This window comes from Callithrix jacchus, chromosome 3 (genome assembly GCF_049354715.1).
Source record: "Callithrix jacchus isolate 240 chromosome 3, calJac240_pri, whole genome shotgun sequence".
Taxonomy (NCBI): domain Eukaryota; kingdom Metazoa; phylum Chordata; class Mammalia; order Primates; family Cebidae; genus Callithrix; species Callithrix jacchus.
In genome coordinates this window covers 42886165-42905302 of record NC_133504.1, presented here as the reverse complement: position 1 = coordinate 42905302, position 19138 = coordinate 42886165, and the positions used below count along the sequence as shown (strand labels likewise).

The window sequence follows — 19138 nt, the reverse complement described above, 5'->3', positions numbered from 1 at the left end:
GCAAAAAAAAAAAAAAAAAAAAAAAAAAAAAAAATTAACAGATTTGGCTCACAAAAAGCAACAGGGGATTTCTAATGCAAGGGTTGGTAAGTTTTGATTATAAAGTTTTTCTAAGTTTTTCTTGGTTCCTTCCCTTTCTTGAGATCTGGAGAAGGAGCAGCTGGGAGCAGGAGCCTGCCTCTCTTAGCAAAACCAGTTCCTCTTAGCCCTTTGCTTTCCCATGTGGTTGGCCTCAGCCTTTTCTTTTAAGTTATGTCTTTTAAGTAAAAAACTAATGGGCCTCAGGAGGACCGGGGTCCCAGTCCCTGATCTGCCACTTCATTGCCTCACAACCTTAGGGAAGTCATTTATCCTCTCTGAGCCTCAGTTTCCTTATTTGCAAATTTAAGATAACCATCCTTCTGTAACTGACAAGGTTATTGTAAGACTATAAAGCACATTGTTATTTTATTTGTACCTATGTGACGAATAATTATTATTGGGCTGCAATCAGATGAAACTTCCATTTTTGAACGTCAAAAAGAGTCAAATGTTAGTAATTTTAAATAATTTCCTACCATTTCAAGTAAAAGGATACCCTGCAGATTGTGCCTACACCAGAGGAGAGTATATTATCCATGGGGCAATGGAAAACTACTGAGTGAGTTGTATAAATTGTTACAGAACTATTACAGAGAGAAAGAATAGGCTTAAATGTTATCTTATACATGCACAGCCATTCCCATGATGGCCGAATGTTTCAGTTTTAGTTGGATGATTAGTTTTGCACAATGGCACAGAAAGTCAACAAAATAGTTTATCATCTGGTTTAACATCCCGGAGTAGCCTCGATGAAAACCCAGAGCAGTGGTTCTCGACCTTGTCTGTAGGTTAGGAATCACTGGGAAGCTTAAAAAAATCCTTAACCCCCGATATCCACATCAATGAGATGACTATTTCTGGGTGTTAGGGGCTGAATTGTACCTCTCAAAGTTCATACACTGAAGTCCTAATCCCCTGTACTTGAACGTGCCAACCGAAACATGCCAGCACCTTAATGTTGGACTTTCAGCCTCCAGAACTGTGAGAAAATACATTTATGTGGTTTAAGCCACCTATTCTGTGGTATTTTGTTATGCTATTCCTAGCAAATTAATACAGATTTGCAGGATGGGATCTGGCATAAGGAATTTTTCAGGCATCCCGTGTCATTTTAAGGGTCAGCTAAGATTGAGAACCACAAGCCTAGAGGAAGATAAAGAGGCCCAGGGTCAAGATAGTGAACATGCAGAAAAATTATGAATGCTGTCAGTTACTTTCTAAATATTGGTTAGCATCATCTTTCATCCCTAGTGTGGCACCATCAGTCATGAAATCTCTTAAAGTTGTTTCCACTTATTACTGGTTACATTATGCAGTTAGCTAGTGTACCACCCAGAAAACACCGCAGGGTAACAGTCCGTGCCATGAGATAGTGACCTTTTAAAGGTACTTGATGGGTATTGTGGGTTGGGTTCTCTTCCTCTGCCAGCATTTCTACAGCAACTTTAAAGAGCAGTGAATGCCTCAGAAAAGGGCCCCATTCAAATCCCAAGGGTGCCCCCTGCTGGAAAATATGTAGAAATCAGCCCACAGAACCTAGTAAATACTCCTGCTCAAGTTCAGCTTCTTTGAGAGGGATTCTTAGAATGTCAGTGCTAGCAGTTACCATAGATGGAATGAATCTCCTTCATTTATCAAATGACAAAGTTGAAATCCATATCAGATCAGCAATTTGAATAAAATTACAAGGCTATTAGTCTCTCTATTGGAAGATGAGCTCAGGAGACAAGAATGATTTCTAGAAGTTCATTAAAAATAAAACAAAACAAAACAAAAAAAAATTGACCCTGAAGAAATGGGAAGAAAAATGAAAAAAGTACAAGATCTTAGTTGTTGTTTTTACAGCTCCAAATCTAAAATAGCTATTTAAGATTCTGCATGATTAACAGACTTTGAACTTAGGCTATGTAGATAAAAGAGTGCCTTCATCATCAGTCTAAAATAGAACTTGCAGAGATATAAAATAAAATATGCTTCATGAGGTTAATCTATTAATCTATTATAACAGGTTAATCTACAATAAAAATGCATCTCAAATGGGTTAACCTATGTCGAAGTACTTTGAAAAGTATATATTGGTGTACAAATGTAAGTATATTATTTTTTGAGTAGAAATACATCCAAGATTAACTCCTGTAATATAAAAAAGGAGGAGCTTTTCATTTTTATTTCACTTCATGTGGTGCTCACAGGGTCCGATGGCCTTACAGTATGTACCAGAACACAGGGGCAATGGTAGAGGAACAAAACCAGTATGTCTTGTGGCTAAAATAAATAGTAGCTTGACACAGCCATATTTTGAATAATTTGTTAATTCAACTTTGTGGGACTGCATGATCTTTTCCTACAGACTGTGTTGTGGCAAAAAGAGGAAATCCACGCAGTTTTGGTCTACAGTATTTGTGAATCCTACCCCATCTTCTCTATCCTAGAAAATTTGCAATTTCTCAACTGTTAAGATAAAAATCTAATTTTTAGCAAAACAACTCTTAAAAAATACTAATTACTTACTCCCATGCATCTTCTGCAGAAAGCTTTGTATGAGAGACCTGAAAAACATAAAAAGAGCCCTTATAAAAAAATGTCCTTGTTTATTTGGCTTGTATGTTAAAGCAATACATGGGAAACCCAAACCATGAAGAATAACAATGCCACATAGTATTTGAATAATTTGGGATAAAAGTCCTAGTAAAATAATTTGCTTATAGAACTACAACAACACAAACAAAAAAAGAGTAATCGGGTCCCTATTAATAAATATTTGATCATGTTCCTGGATCAGAGAATCAGATGAGGCTCCATTTCAGTGGTTTTGTTTTGGCAAATCAAAGTTACAGAGAGTGGTCTCCTAATAGGCGGTGCTACTCTGGCTTCTAGGATATGAAGTGTGAGTCTGAGCATCCCTAAAAAACATCTGTTTTGCTGGTATCTTAAATGATGGTAGTGAGTAAGTACCATCTCCAGTCTCAGTGAGTAAATATCATTTCCAAGTTCAAAGTTTCGGAGACAGAGCTGACCAGAGGCTCTGTTGATTTGGAGCATTCTTGTAGTCTCCTGTTAAGAAGGCATCATTACTGACCCCAGAGAAAACTTACAAATTGAGCTGGAGAGCAGAGAGATCATCTCCAGAACAGTGCTTTTTGGATTACCTGCAGAGTCCACCCATAGACTGCCTTTTCTAGATTATTGCTAACCCACTACATTTGGTCATGTGAAACCTTTAAGGCTAAAGATATCACGTAACTTTGCTGGAGAATACAGAAGAGCATAGAAAGCCCATGTTTTTGCCCCCAAAGCAGAATTTAGCAGAGAGGGACTTATGGAACAAAGGCAGAGACTCATGCACCTTAACTACCTGAGGCTTGCTTCGCTCCTGGAACTCAACACTTGAGCCCAGCTGTTGTGACCTCCATTTGAATATTAGGGACCCACCTAGTGGGATCACCTAGGGGCAGGGAGCCATGGAGAAGTTGCCAGTATTACCTCCATGCCAACCACTTCCTCTTTCCTGGCATCACCCAGAAAGGTCCCGGCATTGTGCAAATATTGCCGAAACGTATACTTTTCAATTTCATCCAAATCCTTGTTCTCTCTTGAATGTGAGAAAGAAAATCTTAAAAGTACTAGAAGAAAATATGGGTAAACATGTTTATAATTGTGCAGTAGAAAAGGCAAATTTAAGTATGATGTAGAGCCCAGAAATTATAAAGTTTAAAAAATGACAGATTTTGAGGACATAAAAATAAAATACATTATAATGCTCAATATTTGAAAGACAAATCGAACTGGGGAAAGCATAACATATGTGAGGGGCAAAAAATCAATAAGCAAATGTAAAATGCGCTTTTATAATTTAATCAAAGAGACAGATGGTCCAAAAGGGCAAAATACATGAATAAGAAATTCATGAATTGAGATTTACAAATGACCAATAAATTTATGGAAAGGTGTTCAAGCTCACTAGTAATAACTGTATTTAAAAAATAATAAGGCCAGGCATGGTGGCTCACGCCTGTAATCTCAGCACTTTGGGAGGCAGAGGCGGGTGGATCATGACCAGACAGGCCAACCTGGTGAAACCCTGTCTCTACAAATACAAAAATTAGCTGGGCGCGGTGGCACATACCCGTAATCCCAGCTACTTGGAAGGCTGAGGTAGAGAATTGCTTGAACCAGGACCCCGGAGGTAGAGGTTGCAGTGAGCTGAGATCACGCCACTGCACTCTGGTATGAGCTACAGGGCGAGACTACATCTCAAAAAAGAAAAAAGTAAAAACAAGGTCTTCTAGTGAACGACGGTAAGTAAAAAAAGTGTGCTTACCTCCTCTCCCTCCCCAAACACCACTAGAACAACAGCAAAAGAATGTAATTCTCCAAGTCCAAGGAGAATGAGAGAGGAGTCCAGAGCAACCAATTCTGGAACTGAACAGCAGATGGGCCAGCAGAAGGGGACACTGGGACACTACAGGGCAAAAGACACTGAAGCCCGCCAGCATGCAGACAGTGCAGAGCAGAATGTATGTCCTAAGACCATCAGAAGGGCTGTGGATTGCAGGGTCCTAAGGCGTCTGGAAGTGGGAGATGCAACTGGGGTTAATAACATGAGGTTCGCTGAAAGCCAGTTTAAGGCTTGGAGGTCCCCACACTAGCAGAATGCTAGTGGTTAAATCTGAGGCACAGGCCCAGAGGTACCAGGCACGTGGAGGGAGAGCAGAGGCACTGACAGCCTTCATCTGAGTCTGGAGAGTCCCAAAATCCTATCTTGGCTGACCAGGGTCCCCAGTGAACTGAAGTGGGGTAGTCTGGGAACAGCTTGGAACTGCTTGGAAATCCCAAGTCTGAAAAGTGAAGTGTGTGGCGCGAGAGCCTATCTACCACAGCGTCCTTGGGAGTCAGTGGGGTCAGTCCATCCTCCCTGGCGGCATCACCTCCAGATCAGGCTGCAGGGGCCCTGCCTTGCTTTAGAACACCCCAGACATCTCAAACGCCGAAACACAAAAGAACTGTGTTTTTGTCTTTTTTGTCTCTTAAGAAAATATTTTGAAAGTCTGGTAACTGATTTGTGAGTAGACCTTGATTGGAGAGAGATGATGTATTGATACCCCAGGGGATTGGGAGGTTGGCGAGAAGAAAAAGAATAGCCTGTGTTCTGGGAAACCAGAGATAAAGTTTTGAAATTTGGCTTTCCCAAACCATCTAAAGTGGGTGCCTCGGCTGACCAGGCTCCCCAGTGAACTGAAGTGGGGTAGTCTGGGAGCAGCATATAACTGCTTGGAAATCCCGAGTCTGAAAAGCGAGGTGTGTGATGGGAGAGCCTAACTACCACAGCGTCCTTGGTTGTTAGTGGGGTCAGTCCTCATCCCTGGTTTAAGCACTGTCATGGGTTGAATTGTGTCCTCCAAAAAAATATGCCTGAGTTCTAACCCCTGGTACCTGGAATGTAATCTTATTTTGAAAGCGGGTATTTGCAGATGTAATTGAGAACCTCAGGATAAGACCATCTAAATTTAGGGCAGGTCCTAAATCCAATGACTAGTGTCCTTACAAGAGAAAGAAGAGGAAGATTTGACATCCAGAGACACAGGCACAGAGTAGCAAGGCAGAGTAGAATGCCATGTGAAGATGGAAACAGGGCCTGGAGTGATGCAGCCACAAGCCAAGAACACCTGGAGTCACTAGAGATGGAAGGGGCAAGTAAGAAGTTAAAGGCCAGGCGTGGTGGCTCACACCTGTAATCCTAGCACTTTGGGAGGCCGAGGTGGGTGGATCATCTGAGGTCAGGAGTTCAAGAAGTCTACCCTAGAGGGAGATGACCCTGTTGACACCTAGATTTTGAACTGCTGGCCTCCAGAACTGTGAGAGAATACATTTTTTGTTGTTATGGCAGCCCTAGGAAACTAGTACAGGTCCCAGCAGATCCTTGCTACCACTCAAGCCTGTAGTCAGCAGTGCAGTTAGGGAGAATATGGCTACACGGGCCACAGGTGGACCTGCAGGCAGGGTTGTGTGAGCATATCAGTTGATAGTACTTAGACATGTGGCACAAGGGCCTCCATTTGTGCTTTTGGCCTTGGCATGTTAGATATGAGCTTGCCCACTTGGCTGGCAGCCAGGCATGCCCCTTACACACAGAATAAATCAATCTAAGCCAAGAGAAAAGACCTATAGCTATGCACAGTCCTTGTTCTCCCTATGGAAAGGCCCAGCCAGGCCACCCTCCACTGAAGTCTGCCAGTCAACAAGCTTTCCCTGCTAGCAACGGCTTAACAGTGCTGTAGAGTCTCACCTTTGTGAGACAAGTGAACAATCAAAGATCACAAGATGTTTGAGACAGGAAAGAGTTCTGCAGCTATGATGACACCGAGCCTTAAAGAACATAGAAAAACAACCAGAAGCTCTTAGGAATTAAAAACAAGAAGACAGAAATAGAAAATCGAATGGAAAAATTGAAGATAAATTGAAGAACTCAGAAAGAATTTTAAAAAACCTCAAAAAGATGCAAAACAGGAGAGAAAATATAAGAATATTAGAGAATTGGGCCAGGAAATCTCCTCATATCCAAAAAAAAAAAAGGAGTTATAGAACCAGAGAAGGCGGGCCGGGCACGGTGGCTAAATCCTGTAATCCCAGCACTTTGGGAGGCCGGGGCGGGTGGATCACAAAGTCAAGAAATCGAGACCATCCTGGTCAACATGGTGAAACCCCGTCTCTACTAAAAATACAAAAAAATAGCTGGGCGTGGTGGCGTGTGCCTGTAATTCCAGCTACTCAGGAGGCTGAGGCAGGAGAATTACCTGAACCCGGGAGGCAGAGGTTGCGGCGAGCAGAGATCGCCCCATTGCACTCCAGCCGGGGTAACAAGAGCGAAACTCCATCTCAAAAAAAAAAAAGAACCAGAGAAGAAGATAACAGATGGCAGGAAGTTTAAAAGAAATTATAGAAGAAAATTTCGAAGGACTGGAAGATACCTGTTTTAAAAATAAAATACTCACCAAGTACCCAGCATGATGGATGAAAAGACCAATATCTTTGTACGTCTACATAAAGGAATCTATAAGATATATAAAATGATAACATAGATTCACATTTACTGACATAAAATGTTTTCATGACATATTAACAGAAAAAACATGCTTCAAAACAGTTGTGTATAATCTGAGCCTATTTATGTAAACATATAGTTACATAAAGAGACATCTGGAAGAAAAAAATCCAGAAGAATGGCTCCCAAAATGTTAACAGGAATGCCCCATGGATGGCGTTGCATCTTGGGTATTTACTTTCTTTCTTATACTTCCTTACATTAAGTGTATTCTACGTGAACACGTCACTAAAAAGAACAGTACAAAAGTAAGCTTGCCTCTGCCCTCTCTTTTATCCTTTTCCTTGTCTGATCAGTTGCCACCTCCTTTTTTTCCTGTCCCAGAACCATCATTTGTATCTACCTCTTATATCTTTCTTTTGGCTAGCTAAATCTGCGTGAGCTCCAGATGCTTCTGAATGCCCCCTACGTTGCTCGACTTGGGAATCTCTCTCTCACATATGTGAATTAACCTGTCCTAAAGTAAACATACTTGTTTCCCCCCAAGCTGCTCCCACTTCATTGTCCCTGTCTCAGTTAATAGCATCCTGTCCTATCTATCGAATTGCCCAAAGCAGAAAAGCCTGAGGCATCATCCCTGCCCCTAACCAACCCTGTACCTCCAACCTACTACTCTCCTGTTGACCCTACCTATAAATGCCTCACAAACATGCCCCCTTCTCTCCACCCCTGTGGCTTTTATACCATTCATTTTTTCATTCATTCAGCAAATATGGAGTGGTGCCTCCCCCATGCCAGCCACTGGCTTAAGAGCCGGCATTCACAGGTGAGAAAGACAGACAAGGTGCCTGTCCTCATGAATAGGGCCATGTGTTCTAGAGGAAATGATGCACAATAAACAAGCAAACAAAACCGCTGCCGAAGGAAGTAAACTCTAGGAAGAAAATAGAATGTGTGATAAAGAATAACCAGCATCAGGGAAGGGTTGTCACCCTTTAGATAGGGTGGCAAGGTGGGGATGAGGTAGAGGCCAGCATGCAGGGTGTCCCCCTCCTCTGAAGCCCTTGCCTTCACTCTCTTCCCCCTTCAAACACTAAGAGTGCTCCCATTAAAGGTAGACTGATCCTATTATTGTCTTCCTGCCTGAAATCCAACATGGCTCACAAGACCTTGTATCCCATTTCAGCCTCCCCTCTCTCTCTACTGCCCCTGCATGCCCTCTGCTTCCAGCCTCCAAGCTGGGTTGCCTCATTGCTGCCCACCCTTGGGTCCCACTTACTCCAGGACACCCTTTCAGTGAGGTCCCTCCCAGGATATCTACTGATCTTGAACATTTTTACCAGACTGTATTGGTGATGACTCACTTACTTACCTGAATCTGTAGGGGGCCAGGGCTGGCCTCATCCCCCCACTGAATCCCCATGTCTGGCACATGGCACGCTCATTGTATTTGGAGACTGCCACCCCTCGTGGAATTGGCTCTCATCATTTCTCACCTGAACTGGGGCCTCCAAACTGATTTCCCCACTTTCAACTCTTCCCTTACAATATCCACCTGTTAGAAAAATCTGTCTACAACAAGTGGGAAAACCATAACAATGAACTCAGAAACTACGATGTCCCTGGGCCACATGTGAGTGCCAGGTAGGAATGTTAGTTTGGAGGGGTGTATTCATTGGTGGGGAATTCATGTCACAAGGCAAGGCTGCATGACTGTGGATGGAGAGGAGGGGCTGTGCATGGTTTACCCCAAGGAGAGAGCAGTTTTGGGGGGAGTGGTGGGTCCTCTCAGCTCTCAGGAGAAATCAGAGCCTGGAAAGCAAGCCTTAGACAAGCAGAAGAGGGAACTCCTAAACCCATACTCTCTGCTCTCTTACACTCCAATTTTAAGGAGTTTCAAGCATGCCCAAGAAGTAGCAGACTCAAAAGACCCTAGGGGTTGTAGCTGGGCAGGTGGAGGATGGAGAATAGGGAGATGGTGTTTGTCGCTGGAGTTCGGGTCCCACATCATGAGATTGTGTGTTACTGTTCATTTATTCATTCAATAGATATTTATTGAGGCCTTGTCATTTGCCGAGACTGTTCTAGGTCCTGGAAATACAAGAGCAAGCAAGGCAGACCACCTGGCTGCTCTGCTGGAGCTTTTGTGCCTGAAGGAGGTTCTTAGACAATCCAATACACACACAGACATACTTCAGGTAGCTATAAGGGTGGTGAAGGAAAATAAAAGAGGGTGAGGTTCACACTAAAGGGATGCTATCAGATACAGGCTGGTTACTATCTCTACTTTTCCTTTCTTATCCCCAGCTCTAGTAAAGTCAAGAAACTAGCACTTCTTGAACTTTGATGTGCAAATGAATCACCCTGGGGTCTAGTTAAAATGCAGATTACGATTTAGTGGGTCTGGTGTGGGAACTGAGACTCTGCATTTTTAACAGGCTCCCAGATGATGCCTTGGCTGCTGGGTCCTGGACCACGCTATCTTGTTGTGAGGGATTAAGGGAAAAGCTGTGAGTCCCTCCTAGGGCAGCCTTAACAGAGAGGCAGAACCTCCTGAAGGCAGCAAACCAGGCAGTGATGCCAGCCTTAAGAAGAGCAAACATCAGCAGCAAATTCACCAGTGCTAGGTCCTCTGACCCTGCTGCCATGCATTGATCAATTCAGAACCCCCCTTTGGATAATTTGGATTTGAAACCAGCAGAAAGTCATTGAGTGTCACTATAAATTTCCCCATTTTGTGGTACACAAGCCCCTCCACAGCCTAGCCCACCCTTATTTTTTGCTATAAGCATTCCTGATCCCTAGGTTTCTGCCAGAAAGAGTGGACAGTCCCCTCTCTTTGCCTTTTCCCATGGCCATCCATCCCAACTTAAAAAAAATCTCCAAGCCATTTGGTACTGCTGTTGCCTCCATCTAGAATTCTCTGGTCCAGGCGGTCAGATCCTGTCCGTTCCCCAACACCCGGCTCGAACGCCACGCCCTCACGGGTTGGAGGAGAATGGGGGAAGTCAGTCAGGAGCAATCCCTTCTCAGAAATCCTGCAGCTCTTCGCCTGAACTTATTTTGGGACAATAATCTCTTCCTACCTGCTATATGAGTGATCTTTGTTGTTAAGAGTTGTTTTTGCCCTTAAGAGTTACTTTTGTCCTCGTTTTATGGATGGGATTCATGTTCCTCCAGGTAAGACCAACCCTCCCCCACCCCAAACCCTCCTGGTACCTTGATGTAGCCTAAGTATTGTCTTACGAATAAAGAATACATTAAGTTTGGGTCTGCAATCGACGTCAGCAGGAGCGGAAATGGACTAGGCTAAGCGCCAGGCGCCAGTTAGACAAGCTAACGATCAGGCCACCTTCTAGACGTCCTGAACCAGAAACCCTGGGGCATAGCTCAGCAGTCTGCGTGGTAACCCGGCCTCCGAGTCATTCTGATTATGCTCGAGTTGGAAAGCCAGGGCGGTCTAACCAAGCGCCTGGAGCACACCCCTTCCCCTCCCTCGCTGCCCACGACCTAGACCCTGGGCCCTGGGGGCTTCTGCCGAGGAGGAAGGAGGGTACACAGGTGGTCACCAAGGAGGGCGGGAGTGGAAGGGGTGAGCCAGGAAGAGAAAGTTCGAGGATTCCAGGAGAGGGATGGAGCGAAAGCAGAGGATAGGAAGGAAGAAAGGAAGGTAGCCGGGAGGGACAGAGACGGGAGGAAGGGAGTGGAGGAGGGGCTGGCACCCCTCAAGGTGGCATCTTCCAGAAGGTCATTCGTCTCCACGTCCTTCCAGGGTCTGTTCTCCCTGGTGGGGCCAGGGGTCTTGGAGACCAGTCTGTGAAGCCTGCCCGGCCCCAGCGTGAGCCCCGGGACCCCAGCCGGGCGCCCCGCCCCGCCCGCGCCCCCGCGTCCCTGCGCCCCCGCGCCGCGGGTACCTGCTCTTGCTGCGGGGGCGCCTCCAGCACCGGCGCCGCCTTCCGCGCGGCCGCCCCTGCGGCCATGCCTGCACCGCGATGCCTTCTCCCGCGCACAGCGCCGGCTAGAAAGGGTCCCCCGGAGTCCGCAGAAGGGGCGCCGCGGGGCAGCTGGGCCGCGGGAGCCGGGGGATGGGGGGGGTGGCTGGGAGTGAGGCCTGCGGCGGTGGCGGAGCGGCTGCCGGTCCCGGGCTGTGCTGGGCCGGAGCTGGGAACCTCCAGGCGCGCCCGCCTCAGCCCCCTGCACGCGGGCCGGTCTCCTCTCCAGCAGCGGCCTAGAGGTCCGGGTCGCCAGCGGCCCCGGCTCCTTCAGGGCCTCAGGCCTCACTGTAGGGAAGCCATTCAGCCAGCCATCGGCGTCGCCAATAAAGCGTCCTGAGCGTGTGTCGGGAACCAGTGGTTTTGTTACTAGGCGGCAGAAGTGGAGGAGGGGTCAGAGGTGGGGTGAGAGAGAGCGGAGTAGAGGAGTGAGAAATGGCCAGGGTGGGGTGACGGGAAGGGGGAGAATGGGGAGGACTGTGAGGGGGCAGAGGGAGAAGGAGGGTTTCCTCCGCTGTCGCTCAGCGGTGTTTATTAGGAGGCAGGAGTTTGGTGGCTGTGCAGATGCTGAGACCCTGAGCCTCCATGGCACCCCTAGCCTACTTCCATACCCTGGGCTCACTGCCCCTTCTTTCCTCAGTTATCTGTGCTTCCTCCAAAGATGGCAAAGGAGAGAAACTCCAGTCTAGGGAGAGCGCAGACCCTCGTGGCCCCTATGCCGCTACAGGCCATGCAAGACTTTGCCCCTCTACCTCCAGGGGCTCTCCTCCTCCTTTACAGCTTAGGCCTAAACCTGGCTTCAAGATTGAGAACAAGTTGGAACGTTTAGGCAAGCCTTTCGAAATACGTGGGTGTTGATTTAGGGAAACAGCAAAGAGGAGCACAGAATTAGATCATGTGTCCAACGAAATATGGCTTAACCCATATTTAAATATCTCAGTTCGTGATCGCTCGTAGTTTCAACACCTACAAAAGAGATGAACCAATTAAGATGGATGAAACCATCACGGGGTAGAGACAAACAAGCATGGAAGTACAACTTATCAAGGATGATGCCTTGGTTTTCCAGCCTTAGCTGGGCATCAGAATACCATGGAAGACTGTTGAGTTTTTTAAAACTCAGTTTGCTGATCAAGCACACTAGCTGACACCTTTAATCACAGCACTTGGGGAGGACGAGGCTGGCGGATTATTGAGCCCAGGAGTTTGATACCAGCCTAGGCAATATGGCGAAACCCCATCTCTATAAAATATACAAAAACGGGGACGTCGCGGTGGCTCATGCTTGTAATCCCAGCATTTTGGGAGGCCGAGGCAGGTAGATTACAAAGTCAGGAGGTCGAGACTGGCCTGGGCAACATAGTGAAAGCCCATCTCTACTAAAAACACAAAATTAGCTGGGCATGGTGGTGGGCATCTGTAATCTTAGCTACTCGGGAGGCTGAGGCAGGAGAATCGCTTGAACCCGGAAGGTAGAGGTTGCAATGAGCCAATTTCATGCCACTGCACTCCAGCCTGAGCAACAAAGTTAGACTCCATCTCAAAAAAAATGCTCAGTGTGGTACACCTGTAGTCCTATAGTCCCAGCTATTCAGGAGGTTGAGGTGGGAGGATCTCTGGAGCCTGGGAGGTCCAGGCTGCAGTGAGCTGTGATGCAACCACTGCACTTCAGCCTGTGCAACAGAGCAAGACTCTTATCAAAAAACAAAACAAAACAAAAATCTTCAGATTCCTGGGATTGAGCCCTCGAGTTTCTAATATAGTAGGTGTAGGGTGGGGCCTGAGCATTTGTCTTTCCAACAAGTTTTCAGGTGCTGCTGCGGCTGCATCAGTTGTCTACATCAGAAGGCTACCTTGTAGCATGATCAGAGTGTGCTGGAAAGAGTGTCTGAGATGGAGAGAACTTGGGATGCAAGGGCCCAGAAGCTGGAGAAGCCATGATGAATTAAAGAAATAAAAATCATGGTTAACATTGATAGAATGCTTACTGTGGGAAGTAGAAAAGTTCCTCTTCAAAGTTTCCTTTCTTGTTAAATAATAAATCAAAAGCGTTAGAAATAGCTTGTTTTAAACACTTTCTTCAAAGCTGTCTTGCTTTTTGTTAATAACTCTTTGTTAAGCTCTATCCTATGTAGCTGTTAGGCATGCTCACAGGCAGGTAGTACGTTCTATGTTCTTATACTTTAACCAAGATATTTATGCTATTGCTTTTCTAACTCCTTTGGCAAGCAACTTCCTATCCCTTCCTTATTTGGATTTCCTCTTTTCCTTTTGTTCTCCATTGCCTTTACCTATTCAAGAAAATTTTCAGTTATTAGCCAATTGGGTTCGGTTTTAGACTGTGAGGTCTGGCTCCCACCAACGAAGATCAGACACAGTGGATGACCCCATATGCTTAAGGAATAAATACGTCTGCTTTTCCTTTGTTCGTTGTACTCTTGTGGCAAGACTGCTGGCAAGGGTGCTCTTTCTGAAGGAAGTAAAGATTGCCTTGCTGCAAGATCCTTCGTCTCAGTGCTGACTTTTCTTTGCAGCCCTGAAAATTTACATATAACACTTAGCATGTGCCAGGGGCTGTCCTGAGCACTCTACCTGCGTTAGTTCATTCAGTCTTCCTGACAACCCTGTGAGGTGGGCATTGTGGCTGCCTCCGTTTTACACAGGAAAGCGCCGAAGCACAGAGAGGTCCAGAAGTTTGTTCAAGTTTTGAAGCTAGTAGGTGAGGCAGTGGGAATTTGAACGCAGAGAAAACTGACTTCATGGTCTGGGTTCTTAGTCTCTCAGGGAAGTAGTTGTGAAGGTCAGCAAGGGCTGGATCCATCAGATCCACATAAATCATATTAAACAGTTTGGACTGCAGCCTCAGGAGAATGGGAATCCATTACCGAGTTTTAAGCCAGAAAATGACATCACCAGACTTGCCTTTTGGCTTCAAGAATGGGGAGGAGGGCTGTGACTATAACTCAAGACAGAAAGACCAGTCAGAAAGCTATTGCTGCAGTTTCAGCTCTAAAGATGACAATGGCCTTGGTGGTGAGAGTGAGTGTGTGCAGGGACGGAGTGGAGGGGAGATGGAGAGATGTGTTTGGGGATGGGAGATCTAGGTAGTAGAATCTATTGTACCTGACTGATCTCCAAGGATGGTGCCCAGGCATGCAGCTTGGGCAGTGTAGCATTTGGGCAGACAGTGCTGCGATGGCTGAGAATGGGGATATTGAAAGAACAGCAGATTTGGGGAGACAAAAATAGTGGGTTCATTTGGACATGTGTTACATCTCTACCTATCCTGTGGCCTGCCTTCATGTGGCAAAAGCCATTTTTTTTCTCTCCAACCTAGGATATTTTCACATTCATCTGGATTCTTTCAAGGCAGCAAAATAATAAAATGAAAATGGTCCAAATGGAAATGGATGTTCTCTTTCTAGAAAATTCCAACCTGCTTTTATTATATAAGTTTTAGGTCCCTGATTTGAAACTCTCCTGATTGGTTGGTACCAAAAAGACCTACATACTTCACTGGAGACCCATGTATGCCTAAAGGGATCACCTTCCTTCTAGCTTCAGCTCAGTAATCACAACAGAATAAAATTCAAAAAGTGCATTTCTCCCCCGCCAGTAATGATGGCTTTGCTCTGATCTGTCCTCCTCTTATACCTGGTTTCTTCAATGATCAAATTGCAGATATTCAGAACGAAGATCTCATTTCCTAGTAAGTTAGGCAATGAATGTTTTCTGGAGTAGTTCACTGAACCAAGGTTAATTAATTTGAAATGTTGTTTTCCAAATTCAATGGTTGGCAGTTGACTCCATCTTCGTCCTGAAATAGATGAACTGTATCCTGCTGCTTGACAGTAACTCTTTGGCATTTTAGCTGTAGTCTGTATATCCTTCCTCATGTCCTGCAGTCTAGAGTCCTGAAGTGGTTGTAATGATGCAATGGAAGAAATTAGCTAATGTGGTAAATGTGTTTGAGAAATAAAGTGGGGTCAAGAATCACTAGTCAGTTGATCGTGATATTTAGTGCAGGAATCAACAAATAGACTCAATGAATAGAATAGAAAGACTCCAAATGGGTGCCTGCATTTTTGGAAGTCTAGTTTTATGAGAGGGGTGGCAAATCGGCAGAAAAAAACTGATTATTTAGTAATTGGTTTATCCATAAGAAAAAATATTGTACCATACCAACACAAAACTGATGGTGTGAAAGCAAGAGTTTAAGATGATCTAAAAGAATGTTTTTATGATCTCAAGATAAGAAAAGATAAGAAACAAGACACACAAAGAACAAATTGCAAAGAAAAAATGTTAGCCTCTATTATAACAAAAAATTTCTGTACCACAGAAACTTGTCATTAAAAAAGAGGCAAGCCATGAACCAGAGTATGTTTGTATATATCTCAGTGACGAAGGACTAGCACTCAGAATAAGTAGAACTGCAAGAAATTAATTTTTAAAAAGCATAGATCAATAGAAATGGGCAAGGGATATAAATAACTTGTAGACAAATTATGAGACTTTAAAAATAATCTTAAGGGAATTAATGATTAAATTTATGAATATGTGGATTAATTCAGAGTGCATACTTTACAGGCGAGCTTGTATGTGTTTAGTTACTTGTTCTGCTGTGGTTCTCTTCAGCCTTCCTACCTGCAGACCACTTAGCAATTTTCCCCCTTTCTCCTCCATTTTCTTGGGGCCACCAAACCAGCCTGGGCCAATGGTGCCACCTAATGGTTAGATCTTGTAGAATTCCCTTGTATTATTTTACAAATAATATTTTTCAAGTAGCTTCCTTTTTCAATTTACTCCTTTCCTCTTTTCTTGTCTTTTTTCATATACCTTACACAGATATTCTCATGCCTTTCTTATGTTGACAGATAAAATGTGCATTTGATCCCCAGCATTAAGCTAAAATAAATAATTTAGAATGTCTTCAGTGAAATACAGTGCTGGTTACATGTGGAGTAGGATGGCAGAGGGAGAGTCCAGGCAACCGGCAGAACTTCTCCTCTGTGAAGGGGATCAAGAGTAGGTTCATCTAAATGGGGGAAGGGCAGAAAGGTCAAAATCCATCTAGGCTGTGTGAATATCCAAGAGCTTGTCTGATCTCAGAAATCAGTATGAAAAAGACACTGAACTTTCTGGACTCCAGTGATTCTTGGGGCCGGGGTGGATTTGTCATAAATAGGAATAATCACCCAAGAGGGGAGGGACGATGAGGTCAGATCCCACCTTGGCTGAAGCAATAGCTGCATGAGAATAACCAGGCTAACTTCAGTGGCCCTAACCTTCCATTCCACCCCCTCCCCAGACTCCTTTCTGGGTACTAGGGTGGTCTTCACATGCAGACCTAGCCCCTTATTATTGGCAGAAATCCTGCAAGTTGGTCTGATTCCCAGCTGTCAGGGTTCCTGACTTACAGTCTCAGTTTTCCCTGGCCCCTCTGCCTAACTGGTTAGACATTTTCATCTTCCTTTAATTAAATCCGTTTTTGCTTAAGCACTAGTACTCAAGACAAATGAAAGATACTCGATTTTTTATCTCATCCTTTAATTATTAGTATTGTAACATTATTGATTTCCACTCTTTTGGGCTAAAATGTATAATGTTTAGCTATATTATGGTTACATGGCTTTTTGTGAGCTGGCTTGTAGCCCTAATTGCCGTTTATAACATTGCTTCTATGGGAAAGCGCATTCTGCCTTTCAGACCACAACCTTCCAAATGCATGTTTGGAACACAATTCGTTTGTAAACTGGGAACCATCAGAATTAATGTCTCTTGGCCCAGGGCAGCCCTACAACCAAATGACATGTGGTTTAAGGTTCGTGTAACAGGCGGTTCATTTAAATAATGTTAGCTGGGACTCAGCTCTCAGGTTCTCAGATTTCTGGTTAATTTTGAGTAGAAGAGGCAGCAGAGTCGCAGCAGTCAGACAGTGTTTGCAGGGTGCTCCCTGCTCCCCATTGAGTAATGGCACATTCTTTCTTTTAATGGTTTACCCTGCAGGTTTTAGGATTGAGCCTTTTCCAAGAGCAAGCTTTTCAGTTCTGTTGAACAATTGATCTTGAAAAAGAAGAACTCCTTTTAAAAAACAACTATACTTTCAGGCCTGGAAGTTCAGCTAGGGTCATTCCAGTTTATTGAGTGCAGGGGCCCTCTCAGCAGGAGGGAAAACCACATTTAAATCCTTGATGGGGCTCCTTCTCCTCTCCTCTCCTTGTCTTCCTTTCCCCAGTGCCTCCTCTAAGAAGTTTTCTTCGTTACTAAGTTAGAAGCCAGACAGCCCATCCCAGGCAAGCTAATCTCCACTGTCCTAGCTATAAAAACAGTTAATATTTATCAAACACCAACAGTGTGCCAAGGCACTGGCTAAGTGTGATGTATGTCTGATATCATTTAATCCTCAAAAGGACTCCCAATGGTAGGTATCACCATCCAGGTTTACAGATGAAGACATTTAAGTCAAAAGAGATGAATTGCTTTATCTAAGAATGTGTAGCAGCAACCACTGCTGTTCCAGTGCCCTAACCCCTAGGTTGTGTGGGGAGGCCCATTGCTTCACTGGAGGTGCTCCCAGGAAACCCTGTCCTGATACAGTGCACTGTGTTTTTCATTTCTAGGTAAGACTAAGGACTTGCCCTCATAATTCCTTTTCTTCAGGTTAATTGCCAGAGGTGCAAGATCATGTGCACCTCTGTCCCAAAAAGTCACATTCTGGTGAAAGAAAAATACTAATATTCTTATTTTCTCTTGAAAAGCACACAGTTATTTTTGCCCTCCAGTGGGTACTTCTGGCCTGACTTCTTACTCTGCTTCCTACCCATGAAAAGAGCTAAAACATTTTACACTCCTGAATAGTGCCAGGTGCTTTACATATATTTAATCCTAAAACAACACTATTGAGGTGGGAGAATACAGTCTGAAGTCAGGGAACCTAAGGCTGATTCAGGCAAACTTCCTGGAACTGAATTAAAAGGAAGAATCTGCATTCTAGCCTACTATTGGTCCATTTCAGGACCTTCATTTGCATAAGGCACCAATTCATGCCAGACTCTGATTGACCACAGACAAAACCTGCACTCTGCCCTATGAGTGGTCCATTCTAGGACCTTCATTTGCATAGGGCGCCGATCATAGCAGTCGTGGATTGGCTGCAGGCTAGTTCACTTTGGCCTCTAATTGGCAGTGAGGCAGCCCTTCCTTTATGTGTGGTGTAACCAATGAGAGACCTCTAGAGGGTACTGAAAAACCAGAAGACTTTGCTACCGGCAGGCTTGAGCCAGTTGCTGGGACTGCTCCTCTTCTGTGGAGTGTACTTTCGCTTCTATTGCCTTCCACTTCAGTAAATGTAGGCTTTCATTGCTTGCCCGTGGGTGCAGTTCAATTCTTTGTTGAACGCACCAAGAACCAGGAAAACTCATGATTAGGAGCTTCCACTCAGTACCAGGTAGGTTATTATTAATTTACAAATAAGAATGAAGAAGGACTTCTGGGCCATCCTCTCTGCTTGTAAAGCCCTTTCTTTTCCTCATTTAAATCTGCCAAAGTCCCACACCTCCTCGGTTCCCTCCCCAGGCTTTCCCAGAACCCAGTGGCAATAATCTCTCAGCCCTTTGCTTCCAAAGCTTTTGGCATCTGCCTCTGTTCCAGACTGCTTTGTCTTCAAGGTGCTGGTAAGTGTGTCTCTGTCAGCCACCCACTGCAAACCCATGGAGGGCAGAGACCCTCTTCCAATCATGTTTCACTGCACTGCTACAGCTAGTAAATGCCTGGTCTGGAGCCAAATAGAACGGGTGATCCTGCCCCCAGACCCCCACTGGCTTATTCAGGGAGAGTGAGAACAGGTGGTTTTCCTTAGCTCATCACCTGCAGAGTTTCCTCCAGGAAGAGGGGGAGGTTATCAGTGTAGCCACAGCCTTTCCTTATCTACCCATTACAGGCCCATTGAGAACTTGGCACAGGATACAGACTTTAAATACGAAAAGAGGTGTAAAATGTGTTTTTCAATTTGCAATTGCAA

At 44.8% G+C, this 19138-nt stretch overlaps 1 protein-coding gene across 6 annotated transcripts in view; it reads right to left on the bottom strand.

Annotated features, from left to right (window-relative positions):
- Positions 1-11453, bottom strand: part of RNF175 (ring finger protein 175) — a 50766-nt gene extending 39313 nt beyond the window's left edge. For 4 of the 6 annotated variants that reach the window (XM_078367835.1, XM_002745380.6, XM_008992580.5 and 1 more), the window contains exons 1-2: positions 11038-11453; positions 2593-2630 (exon numbers count right to left, since the gene is read on the bottom strand). Coding sequence is in view for 3 of the 6 variants with exons in the window: in XM_002745380.6 (XP_002745426.3) it covers positions 2593-2630; positions 11038-11103 (104 nt within the window). In the remaining 3 variants the exon portion in view is untranslated. Of the gene's footprint in view, positions 1-2592; positions 2631-7073; positions 7133-11037 lie in introns of those variants that run through there. The other 2 variants (XM_017970189.4, XM_017970191.4) reach the window with 2 other exon arrangements.
- Between the last annotated feature and the right edge of the window lie 7685 nt (positions 11454-19138).